At 38.5% G+C, this 13,247-nt stretch overlaps 1 protein-coding gene across 1 annotated transcript; it reads left to right on the top strand.

Annotated features, from left to right (window-relative positions):
- Positions 1–776: 776 nt before the first annotated feature.
- On the top strand, positions 777–9,685 carry LOC122787079. Its single transcript, XM_044053648.1, has 10 exons — positions 777–841; positions 2,821–2,881; positions 2,965–3,221; positions 3,643–3,739; positions 3,986–4,252; positions 5,823–5,936; positions 7,257–7,325; positions 7,690–7,740; positions 8,259–8,367; positions 9,059–9,685. Exons 2-10 carry the CDS (start codon positions 2,827–2,829, stop codon positions 9,534–9,536), a joined length of 1,497 nt encoding a protein of 498 aa, XP_043909583.1. The 5' UTR covers positions 777–841; positions 2,821–2,826; the 3' UTR covers positions 9,537–9,685.
- Positions 9,686–13,247: the final 3,562 nt, after the last annotated feature.

The raw sequence follows: 13,247 nt of genomic DNA, 5'->3' as shown, positions 1-13,247 counted from the left end.
ATACATTTTTTTGACAAATTAATGACAATATTCATTTTCAGGCATGGTTTATTAAAAATACACACACGCACATGCACACAGTTGGACATTCATGACTTGAGGGGACATTGCATTGACTTACATTAATTTCCTGGAGACTTATTCTAACCTTAACCACAATTACTACTGGCCTAATCCTAACCCTAACCATTACCCTAACCTAAACCTAACCTTAAAATATATCTTCACCTTAAAATGTAGTTGTTTACGTTGTGGGGACTTGATTTTTGTCCCCACAAGGAAGACAAGTCCCCATAATGTGACTGTGTAAACAGTTTTAGGTCCCCACAACATTACTAATAGCCGCACCCGCACACACTCACACGCAGTGTTATATCAGTCACTGTGCCAAACGTATGCCAGTAAAGTTTAATGACCTTAATTTGCGGTTAGAGCTATGAGTTCCTTCCAGAAAATGCGCTACTTCCGTTGTTTATATATTAATATATATGCTTGTGAAGTTTGATCTAATTTATTTTTTTGTGTTTTAATGTGTTGGTTTATCTGGTTGTCGCGCGCTGCCTCCTCATCCTCCTCTTATGGCTGCTGCGTTCACTTTGTCACTTACAGTTTAAACGTTCATCTGTTACCGGTGGTCCATATATCACGTAACTTGTTAAATCCCCTGTTCACTGATGACTACTGATGATGACTGATTGGCCACTGCACGTGTTTCCTCCTCCTCCTCCTCCAGATAAAAACCCAGGGCAGCTAGCCAGCTAGACACTTCAGTCAGAGCACAGGGAAGAAGGAAACAACTCATGAAAACACAACTGACTGTACGACACTGAATTAACGACAGGTAAGATAACACAAGTCTGCGCAATTTAAAAAAATAATATATAATTATAATTATAATTTTTATTTTTATTTATGTATTATTATTAATGTTATTATTATTATCATTATTATTACTATAATTATTATTATTCTTGTTGATGTTCAAACTTTCAAGTGTATGCAAGCACATGGCACATTTGTTGTTATCCCATATATTTGTCATTTATGATAAGCATACTTTATTTAATAATATCCATTCGTTATTTTTATCAAAATCCTTTTTTAAATTGTTATTTACCATATATACTCTCTCTCTCTCTCTCTCTCTCTCCATATATATATATATATATATATATATATATATATATATATATATACCTCTCTCTCTCTATATATATGTATATATATATGTATATATATATACATATATTTAAGTGCAGGTTGAAGTTTATTCATGGTCATTTATTTAATTTATATTTGTCATATTTTCACAGTTTTGTTGTCATTTAATTTTTGTTGTTGTTGCTGTGTTTGTTTACCTTTTTGATTCTTGGCTATCGTTGTGTTTTCGTTGTTAGTTTTGCTTGTTTGCTTGATTGTTTGTTTGGTTTGTTGACGTAATGGTTACTTTATGGGTCCCAGAAAGAGAAGGCGTTGTCTATCGTGGTTAATAGGAATCCAAACAAATGAACATAGAACTTTAACTGCACCCAAATGCCTTAACTTCCCTGGAATAACTTAAGCACTGACTTATTTCACATGAAATCCCTTTACAAGCCCAGCAACACAAGAATACACAAAGATATGAATCACACTTTTCCACAGAATCCTGATAAAATTCTGTGTGTGTTTTCTTGTATTTCTTACCTCTTCAGGAAAAACACTGACATTGTCAGGACCAGTAGTCCTCATGGAGACTAAAACCTGGTCCTAATGAGGCAGAATCTCATATTTTAATGAACCGGTTAAGTTTAGGTCCAAGATTTGAATTGCGGTTAGGTTAAGGTTAAGATTAGGGTTTGGCCCAGTGTTCATGACCAATCCTGGTCCTGGGGACTCTGCCCTGTATGGTTTATATCAGGGGTGCATGACCCGGGGGCCAGAACTGGCCTGCAGGATGAATTTGTGAAAATACCATATTTGTCAGTTCCAGATACCTAATTTGTGCTTTTGTGAATCCACTTTGTGATCTGTACGTTGTAATGCACATGTGTAAATGGTAAACTTAGGCATGATGTATTGTGATATATTGTTGAAATCGCACTTATTTCAGGTTGTTCATAATATCTTTTGTAGAAATACTTAAAAAAATACTTGTAATAAAAAAGTTGTTTATAGGTTATACTGGTCTGGCCCACTTGGATAACCCTCATTGTCTAATGAAGACAGTGGGACACATTCAAAAGATTCCATAAAAACATGGAAGTTATACCCTATGTTGGAAACTATACTTAATTTATGATCAATTTATAAAATAAAATCCAAAAATAAATAGCTTTAACATAGATAAATATAAAGTCTGATGCAGACGTTTGACTTACATTTTGATGATAAACAGTAAAAGCAGCAGTTGTAGGTTTTCGTTCCTATTTTCACAGTGTATATAAATAAAACTTCCATTAAATCAAAACCAAAACCAAGGTATTGCCTTGTTTTCTTGCCTTGTTGCCCCCCCCCCATGTGATCTCTTGGACCCCAGGTTGGGAACCATGGATCTAGAACACGCAGGGCAGTGGGTCTGGGGACCCTAACGCTTGGTTAAGGCTGTTAAAATGAATGGAGATCAATGCAGTGTCCTAAAGAATAGCTGTGCAAACCTGTGTGTGTGTGTGTGTGTGTGTGTGTGTTTATTTAATGCTGCCACCAGAAATGCTGAACAGGGAAGAAATTTGTTTTACACAGATGAGTCCTGCTTCGATGATTTGCATGAACCAAGCTCACATGATGTGACAATGCATTTTGTGCCTGAGAAAACTCCCTTTTGTGTTTCCCCCCCACCAGGTCTCAATGAACTGGGCCATTTTTCTAATTGTGCAAGTCATATTTCAGCCATGTCTCTCAGGTGTGTATGACAATGGTACAAATAAAAGCTCAAGGTCAAATAATCCACTGTTAACAATGGGCTAAGTTTACTTGTCCCTGCAGACTTGTTCACTGTTGAGGCAGAGCAAAATATGTACGAGTCAGTGTTCGGAGGAGACGTTGTGATGGGCTGCAGCTTTCGGCCTAAAACATCCGGGCGTTCGGGTGACCTGCAGGTGACCTGGCACTGGATTGGACCGGGCTTTAATCGGGAAGTGTACATTTGGAAGAATGGCAAGGGGCACTCGGCATCTCAGGAGTACCAGGACAGAGCGACACTCCTCACCGAGCAGCTGAGTGAAGGCTGGGCAAAGCTACAGGTCATTACTTTTTACGTCACATTTGTCAGGGCATGCGATGAGAGGGTTATTTCCTGTAAACTTTTGCCATCTCACTTTCATCCCCCTTGGGAATAACTGATGGGTGAGGGTTGAATTTCCCACAGATTGTGTGTCAGGGAGCAACAGATTAACCCAGAAACGTCACTGGACTCTTTTCCCATGTGAAAGTATCATATTTATTAATGATGAACATGATATCTTTTAACACAGTGTAGAAGGTACGACTATCTGTTGTTTGTTGAGATGGTATAATCAAGTTATACATAATTTAAAGTGAGTTTGATCACTGATTTGATATTGAGGATATTCAAAATGTACATAATACATATGGATATGAGACTTTAAACCTCACATTTGGCCATGAGGATATTTAATAACATCTTTTTTTGTCACCTCACAGCTCTCCAAGCTCAAAATCAGAGACTCCGGGAAGTATCAGTGTTTGGTGCGAACAGCGGAGGGAGCCGACTATAAAACCATAATTCTTTCTGTTGTAGGTAAGACAGCCACTCTGACTGTAATTCTTTTTAGGGACTTTGTTCTAGGAATGTTCATGGGGGGTAGCCGGAGCATATAGTCATTTCTGGGCAATCACACGTTTCACACATTCTAAAAACGAAAGCATCTAAATTCTCTATTCGCAGCTTCCTCAACATCTTCCACCAATCTTTGCCAAGATTGTGCAACATATGTGAAGTCTTGTTTATAGTTCTAAGAAAACATGTCTCCCCCTGCTTCTCCAGCACCGTATCAAGCAGTGACTAAACACATTGAGAAGGCAGCAGAGGGCGATGACCTGCTGCTGACCTGCCAGTCTGAAGGATATCCTCAGTCGACTGTGGTGTGGAAGGACGGACGCCAGCGCACACTTGTGCCCAACACCACCGCTGCATCGACATCGGACCAACTCTTTAAAGTCACCAGCCAGATACGCGTCAGCTCATCAGACAAAAACAACTACACATGTGTCTTCACAAAAGATGGCCACTCTGCAACATTTCACCTTCCAGGTACATTTTGTTTCCTGTTATTGTGAATATCCATCCCTCTCTCTTCCCTCATCCCCTTTCACTCCCTTCACCCTTAAAATCCAAAAAAAAGATAACAAAATCAGCTGAGATGTAAGCAAATAGTAAGCAAATAGTTGTTCGTGGTTGCCAGGTTTTCCAAAGCTGCACTTATATCTGGTGTGACACTGTGTTCATGCAGACATATAACTGCCCCACTGTCTTATTATTTATTTTTATGAACACTTAATATATTTGGTTGAGACAGAAAGCCAGTGTGTGTCTGCTTTAGAGCATCAACAGAGAATTGTCACATGAGGAGACCATAAAAACATTATACTTTTAATACCCACCAGCAGAGTGAAAGAGTTTCCAGTCCGTTGTCAACTTCTTCCCCTTTGTCAGCCATCTAAATTTAAACACATCTCCGCTGCAGAGTCTTGTTTTACTTCTCCTCTGGTCGAGACATTTTTGAGAGGCGTACCAAGACTCTTTAGGTTCGGGATCAATCAGCATTTCTTACGCATAGCAGATAACTGCTCTGCTTTCTCTGCTGGCATCCCGTGTGTGTGAGTGAGTGGAAATATTGGGTGTGTGATGGTGTGATACTGAACTATTTTTGGGATCGGCTTTGCGCATCGTGTAGTATATACGGGGTAACAATCACCGATTAATCACGCATCGGACCGTATGGTGTGCGCACATAAATCAAGAGCTTTTGGCTTTTCATCTAAAGTTGGACCCAGATGTCCTTTTTAATTGCAATTGTGAATACACGAGACAGAGAGGTGGCAGCAACACTCACGCACTGCCGTAGCAGACAGGAACCAATAGGATTAAGGCCATTCTCATCATCAGGGAAAGAAGGTAATGAGGTAGTGAATCCAAGGCAACTTGTGTCACAATTTTCAAAGAACACATTTCCAAACTGTTTTCAAAAAATTAGCAGAGGTGACCTAATTTGAACTGTCAGTAAAAAGCAACCAGGGGGGAAACATTATGACACATGCAAATGTGTCATCACATGCTTAATTATCACACTATGTTTCTCTATTTCCACGGCCCACATATTTTGATGTAGAAAGGGAAGTCTACTCTCAAGAGATGACCTCAGTGATGAGGGTTCATTTACTGTTTCTCAGTGAAACTGTAGGTAGTGTTGGAGGTTTGAGTGTAGGAGTGTTGCTGCTGCATCATCACGTGAATGTGTTGTTGTAAGTGTTTGTGCATTTGCTTTTCCCCTCAGCTGCAGTGTGTTTGTGCTTTGTGAGCACAAACTTATCGGCCCGTCAGACGTTATTGTGCATAAAAAGGCAAGCTTATTGTTGAGTTTTTGTGGAACAAAGGTGAAACTGACAAACAAGAAAGAAAAACAAAAAGCCCTCGCTGGGAACATGAGCAGTAAATAAACTATTCAGTTGTATGACAGCTGCAAAGAAAAGTCTGACCTATTAGGAATTTTACAGTGGTTAATATTTGGTTATTTCCACTGTGGCCAAACATGTTGCAACAGTTGTGATGACACTTCACTTCATTAGGCATATTTTCAATCCTTCTTCTGCTCTTTTCACAGATGAAATACCAATTCAACATGTAAGAAACGACACTGTCCCTGTTATACTGCTCGTCGGAGTCGTACTGGTTGCCATCGCTGTCATGGTGGCTGTGTGTCAACGGCAGCGAAAAGGTAAACTCTCACTCAGTCATTTATCCACTCGACAGCAAAAACGGGTAGCAGCTGTAGAATGGAGAGAGAGAGAGAGAGAGAAAAAAAACATAAATCTTTAAATCAAATTCCAACATCCTGCATAAATGAAAGTGTGAGTTGGGAGCTGGCACACGAGACGTCATAATTCAAACCAGCTAAATATAAAAGTGACACAGTGACAAATGGCAGTAATACAAATGTTTTCACACAACGCAACACACACAAACAGATGCATGTGTAAGGGATTAATAAAATTATAAGATGATTATTGAGGACACTGATGGTGTCATGAATGGCTGACAAGAATGCAGTATAATAAAGAAAGATATTCCAGTCTGAGTACTTCATTTCCTTATTGTAATTTGAGACAGTGGTTTGTTTTTAACTGTCATAAAAAAAGGTATTCTGTTTCAATCAACACAAAGTAGCTCTGAATTCATTAGTCATCATGTAAAATGTACTCTATAGCTGTGTGATCTCCCTTATAGATTGTGAAACATGTTTATATTTACTGACCTCACACACAAGAGGAAGTGTTTGAGAAATGTCCGTGGTGTTTACACACTACATGACTGTGTGTCATTTGGATTTTGAGGGAATTTCACGAGCATGTGATGGCATGTTGTGACCATGACGTTGCTTATTTGGACCCGAGTCAGAACTAGAACAGGTGGAAACACCCAGTCAAATTGATCTGTTTTTCAGGGGAATTTTATTAAAGCTACTCTTTTGAACGCATGGGTAATTTTTCAGCGCGAAAACATGCTTGTCATGTGTGTGTAAACCCAGTCAAACAAACACCTCTGGCATTTTCAGCGAAAGGATTATCACACATTTCGCTGTACATGAGAAGCACGATAAGAAGTTTCACTTCACATCAAAACGTGTGAGAGAGAGCTGAACTTGTTATCTGCCAAAACAGAACGACCTTAACTGATTATAACGTCATAAATAACACAACACTCGGTATGCTGTGGCACAATTTGAGGGTTGTGGTATGCTCATACGCACCACAAGTAACAAAAGAAATAAATAAAAAAAAACCCACACAATTAGGAGAAGACTTATGCAAACAAAACTCAAGGAAACGGAGCAGAAGTTCCACTTTTAAACAGACTGACTTACAGTAAGGGGAGGTACTAAAAACACTCAACGGCCAGATAACAGATAACATACACATGAACAACAAGAGGGGAGAGCAGGTAATCACAGAGGCAGGAATTGTACATGAGCAGGAACAACATGACAAAAACGTCATTTACATTATCACAATCTGACAATGCTTACATTTTTTTGTAGGATCCAACGCTTCCAGTACCAGGAACCTTGTAGTTGATGCCAGAGGCAGATGGTTTCCTGCTTCTACCTGTGAGTGCAAACAATGCTGGTGCTTGTGTCAGAGATTCTTACAGAACCTCACCTTTATACTCCCAGTTAACTTTATCTGAGCATGGTGTGCTGTCAAAGCTCAGGACATTAAGATTTCCACATATCTACATAGTGTGACAAAGGTCGGAATACTACTGTTTTAATTGGATTATTGCGTCCCTGAGTATGACCTCCCTCTGGTTAATATCAGAAAACGAATGCTGTTCAGGAAGCAGCATCTTCATAAAGGTGTTGGCTTTAAATAAATACACAAACATGTTGTTGCCAAAGCATTTCATGGTTCATTTCTTTCTCACATGATCAGTACTCATGTAAACATTGTTTTTCTCAATCTTCCAATCAGGTCTACAAATAAATACAGAAGATGAGGAAGAGAGAACGATTTTTAATGAAAGTAAGTGACTCTTTTGTTTGTCTTTTGTCGTTGGGTTTTTGAATAATCATATATGGTAGTATAGCCTCAATAAAAACGGGTATTTCTTTCTTTTAATTTGCCCTTTTTGACATTATTACTGTGGTAATGCACAGGAGTCACTGATAACAGTAACAAAAGCTCATCAGGACACTGTGACTGTGAGGAAGCTAAATGGAACTCAGCCGTCATTAGTGATATTTTACACCTGACTGTGACCTGTGCAAATGGCTGCTGTCCAAAGGGTCCATTATTTGGAAACTTGAGGACCTTGGCGTGCGTGGTTACTTCAGAGGGAAGCCACGCTGTGGATTCGTTTGTGTGTCATATAACAAGGAGACACAGAGTGTCAGACCACGCTTCCTTCTGTGGAAATGCACATCGCATGCACACACAAAGACTGGACGACAACATCGGCCCACATACGTTTCCTCCCCACTGCTTTGTAGGGAACTATTTAATCAGTCTTTTTAAGATCAAGTCTGCTTTGCTTTCTGTAGATTGTATGGAGGAAAATCTGGGGGTGTTTCTGAAAGCCCGCTACTCTGAGGTGAAGCACCAGTGGCCCACATTCAATCTGGAGGAGCTGCCTCACACGCTCCAAAACAAGTGAGTCACATTCCTAAGAATTTCACATGTGCTTACATAGCTTAAGAGTATGTCACCTTCCTAAAAACTGCTGTAAAAACATTATATATTCATACTTCGGTATTTTAAAGCTACATCAGCCTGAAATATACATATCAAATATTAATAATATATATTTTTTCTATTCTAACCCTTTAAAGTAGGGTTAGTATGTTTACACAACAAAAAAACACAATATTATTATTCATTTATTAATATTTGATATGTATATTTCAGGCTGAGGTAGTTTTAAATTATTGACTTTTTTTAAGTGGAATAAAAAATATTACTATATAATGTTTTTACAGCTGTTTTTGGGAAGGTGACATTTTCTGCCGCCAGGAACAAATTAGTAAGTTCTTGCATAGCTTAGCCATTTTTAGGCTAATTTAAGGAAGTGAGATGACAGTTGTAAAGTTTACCAAAAATGAATATCCTCTGGAAAATTTGAGCTATATTCATTCAATACAGCCAAAATCGCTTAATAATAAATAACAGAATGGCAGGAAATCCCTATAGGAGCTCGAACTTAAAGAAATGAATATGCAGTAACAGCAACAATTTCATGCCACCATATTTGAGTATATAAGTCAGTCTACTTGGTTTTGGGAACAGAAATGTTCTATGCACAATAGGCTGTAAAGTTTACAGTATTTTTCTTTTTTTTTTTCAGTGAAGGCCAGTCTGTGAATCTTCAAGCTTTACTACCAGAAGCTGGAGAGGTACGTTTTCTTGAGGGACCCCCAGGAAGTGGGAAGACAACTGTAGCCTACATCCTGGTCTCCTCTTGGACTGAAGGAGCCACGGACATCCTCGATCTCAGCAGCCTTCGACTTCTCATATATGTGGACTGCAGCGCAGTGAAGGGCGACTTGTTTCGGGAAATAATGACTCAAGTGTCTCTCGAGAAACAGACAGAGGATGAACTGAGGATGACGTTGACCAAGTCCAAGGAGGCGCTGCTGTTGTTGGATGGCTACAAGGAAGGGAACCAAATGTTTGACGAGTCCCTGAAGAGGTTTCTGAGTGAAAGAGGGGGATGCAGGGTGTTGATCACGGCCTTCCCGGGTTCTTGCCCTGCTCTCAGGGAGGCGTTCAGGACTGGAGTGGTTCTGAAACTACAAACACGGACTGTAAATTACAAACGTTAGTGACCGGCAAACTTTTGAGGCACTTGTTACATATTTTAAAACCATGTGTGATGTTTTATTTGTGAATGTTGTTTTTTCATAATAAGCCCAATATGCTGCAGAATGTACAAATGTCAAAGTGAAGAGATTCAATAAATGTTTGTTTAGCATTCTTTTCTTGAAAGTCCTGATTGTGTTTAAACAGTTAAAATGTGAGCGCTTTTAGCTTTTTTTTTTAGATTGCGGTTGTTTCACTTTCATTATTGGGGTTATTAGACTGTAAGCACAACCAGCGACTCTTTCTGCTGCAAGTGAAAAAAAAAGGGGGAAGTGACTCAGAATTCCTGGCAAGAGACTTTGCTGATTCCAGTAACATTTGATTTGAAAAAAGTAGTCATTTTAGTTTATTCTCTGCTTATTTTTTTGCCCATTACTGCTTATCAGTTCAAAAGTCAGACAGCATATCTGTGGGTGCTGTACACTGTAGTCATCAATAACTGGCATGTTGTCATTCCCCTTTCTTATTCTTTAAAACCACTGTGGCTTTCCAGGGTGTTTTCCACCTCTCACTCAACCCATCAACACAGACACTTTTATTTTGAAATATCTGTCGTTGGAATTTTGTGATATCATTTTGAGCTCATATCGCCGCTGCCCACCCACCTATACTGAATAGTTTGCTTTTTTGGCAGGACTTGATGCTCAGTGGCCCCCAAAGGTCATTTCAGTTTAAGAGCCCTGCTTTAAAAGATGAACAAAATACGTAATGGGTGAAAGGGCAAACACAAGCCACTATATATACAGTATATATTTTTAAGATATTAATATATTTATTATTGCAGTAATTGCTGCTGTAGGTGATCCTGAAGTTGAAATCATTCGGGATTAACAAGGACATTCTTACCACATTCTACTCGACCTTCATTGAAAATGAAATTGAACTTTTTTCACTTGCTGGTTTCACTCTATCACTTTCCAGAACAGAACCCTCCGGCAGAAAGTCTGTTTGAACTCTTATCATCTGCATCATCAGACTGTGAAATCAGCTCAGAGAATTTTACAGGACGGAGACTTCACTGTCCAAGCTGCGCGACACGACACACGCCCCTGTGCCGTCCCATCTAGCTCTGAACAGACACTGACCCAGTGCGTACAAATTTAAAAACATGCAATTATTTACTAATTTATCCAATTTTTTAAATCTGTGAATGGTGTCTGTTTTACTGTGTGTGTGTGTTTCATTTCTTTTAAATTGTTCCTAGGGGACAAATAAAGTGATTTCCAATCCAAATGTATTTCTATGGCACATTTAAAAATGACAGAGTTGACCAAAGTGCTGTATATCATATAAATTTGTAAAACAGACAGGATATGAAACATTGTCAACTATAATCAATAAAGCACATAAAAGTGGGTTTTTAGTCTAGATTTAAAAACAGGTTTAATGTTGCACAGCAGTTCATTCCACAATTTTGGAGCCACTAGAGCAAATTTGAATAGAACAACACTACCACACTACATTAAAAAAACATAGCTATTGTCTTTACAGCAACTACACTGACAGTGCTGTTAAATGATGTGTTTTTTTGTAATTTGGCACAATGCAAATTAAATTGATACGATTATATTTGAAGTCTTTTAGGGGTATTTTAGTATGAATGAATGACGCTGACAAACTGGTGTTCCTCAAAGTACAGGATCCAATCCAGAAGACAGTTAGAATGAAGTCAGTTGAGGTAATGTGGAGTGTGGAGGTTTGAAAAAGGCCTGGTTAGATTACCCAGCTGAACATGTAACAAACAAAAGAAGACAAGCAAGACTGGTTTAAAGCATCACTGCCTGAACCGGTTCTTTTTAAACTGGCGAGGAAATCATGTTTGTGTGTTAATAGTTCTGCTGGGAGATGCAGGAAACCTGGAAGACACACCCAGACTTTACCCGGAACGTCAACTCTGACGGTCACTATCCATTCAGAGTGTTGTTGTTGTTGTTGTTTTTCATCCTGTTCAGATATTATTTTGCATTTATGGGTGTCCTTTTTAGTAGCACTTCTGTATCTCACTCTTGTCTCGGGTTTTACACCGCGTTTTGTCCGTCAATCAGCATCACCTGTGTTCAGCATCACTCCCGTTGATTGCTGGCCACGCCCTAATTAGTTCCAGCTGTTCCTCGTTAACCCTCATTATGCTCTGCTCAATTTTAACTCATCATTATTGTGTTCTTCAGAGTTTTTTGACTTTGCACTCAGACTCTGTGTTTGGGTTATTTTTTGCTTTGGGTACCAGACCCTGCTTTGTTTCATTATATTTGGATTTTTGCAGTAAAAAAAAAGAGCAATACACAATTTATTATTACTGCAAAGAATTTTGACTTTAGGTAAACGTTATTGCAAAATGTTTGCAGTAAATGCCGCCAGATAAGTGGTTTGTAACACACCAGAACAGTTTTATGAGAAGTTTGTCTATTGTAGATTTTTATGTACACCCCATCCCCCCACCCACCCTCACACACACACACACACACACACACACACACACACACACACATACACTGAGATTGACTTAATTATTCCTTTTATAAAAAGCAATTCATTTTAGGAGGACAACTATGTGGCTACATCACTACGTCACTAGATGGTGCCATCTTCCTTTCAATGCAGAGTCATAGGGTGATGCTGGAGTCAGGAGATGCACAAGGTTTCATTCAAAAAACACATTATGTTAAAATTCGATGGTTTGATAATACATAAGGAAAAAATGATTTTCCTATTCTATATTATATATTACATTATAGTAAGATGTTTATTTATTGATCCAATCTCCAAAAAATGCCTAATTGTATTAAAAGAAAATACTGCCTTCTTTAACTCAACTCCATGACACAGCTGTTGCACACAATACATACACTGAAAATGTGAGGGATTTCACCTGAAAAGTGTGTTTCTCCGATGTGTGCGGTCTGAACTTCCATCCTTCAGACCCAAGAGATGTTCCCTCGTTTGGTAATTAATATTCCAGGGGAGATCAGAGCATCGGGAAGCAATTATTCAATAAAGTGTGGATGTAAATGCACAACATGTTCGCACGTGTGTGTCTACCCCCGAACCAAATCCTGCCTGATTTAAACAAAGGTAATAAAAAAAAGAAATCATCATGAATCCGTCATGACTTTAATTCCAGGTTGGGGTGACATTGGACTAAAAGACACATGCACACACAAGCAGAGAGAATGAGAGGTGAATGTTATAGACAACGAAAATGAAAGTGTAGTGCAATGAAAACATGAGGTATTTAAAATACAGCCTAATGTTAACGGTGCAGAACATATAATATGACATGACTGGCAACATATGGCATCAAATGATCAATTATTTGACATTACAAATTAAACAAAGAATACAAGCAAACACAATATCATACATTAAAGAGCACGTTAAAATTAAGTTAATTAGTAATAAAACAACAACAATAGATTCAATAGAAGTGTTACCTTTGAAAGGATACACGAAATCTGGCAACAAAATAAAAACATTTTATAAATATCGTACACGCTTTTATAGGTGACTAAGACAACAGGTGATTTACATAAACTCAGTGTTGTAATGTCACCAAGTACACATTTTCAAAAATTCACCTATCTGTACTTCACTTTGTTTTCTTTCTATTTTCTATTTCTACTCCACTACATTTCCTCTAACTATCTTTGTTACTCGTTACTACCAAATAAAATCAG

The sequence above is a fragment of the Solea senegalensis genome, linkage group LG21, assembly GCF_019176455.1.
Source record: "Solea senegalensis isolate Sse05_10M linkage group LG21, IFAPA_SoseM_1, whole genome shotgun sequence".
Lineage (NCBI taxonomy): Eukaryota > Metazoa > Chordata > Actinopteri > Pleuronectiformes > Soleidae > Solea > Solea senegalensis.
Note: the sequence above shows the minus strand (reverse complement) of the source record. Positions and strands in the feature narration are given on the sequence as shown.

What these genes read in the sequence shown, in the direction of transcription:
- LOC122787079 (XM_044053648.1), top strand. Translation starts at nt 2,827, where the DNA reads ATGAACTGGGCCATTTTTCTAATTGTGCAAGTCATATTTCAGCCATGT. An exon ending in AAGGCTGGGCAAAGCTACAG is followed by an intron (nt 3,222 to 3,642) that starts GTCATTACTTTT and finishes GTCACCTCACAG; the next exon opens with CTCTCCAAGCTCAAAATCAG. An exon ending in GAGAACGATTTTTAATGAAA is followed by an intron (nt 7,741 to 8,258) that starts GTAAGTGACTCT and finishes TGCTTTCTGTAG; the next exon opens with ATTGTATGGAGGAAAATCTG.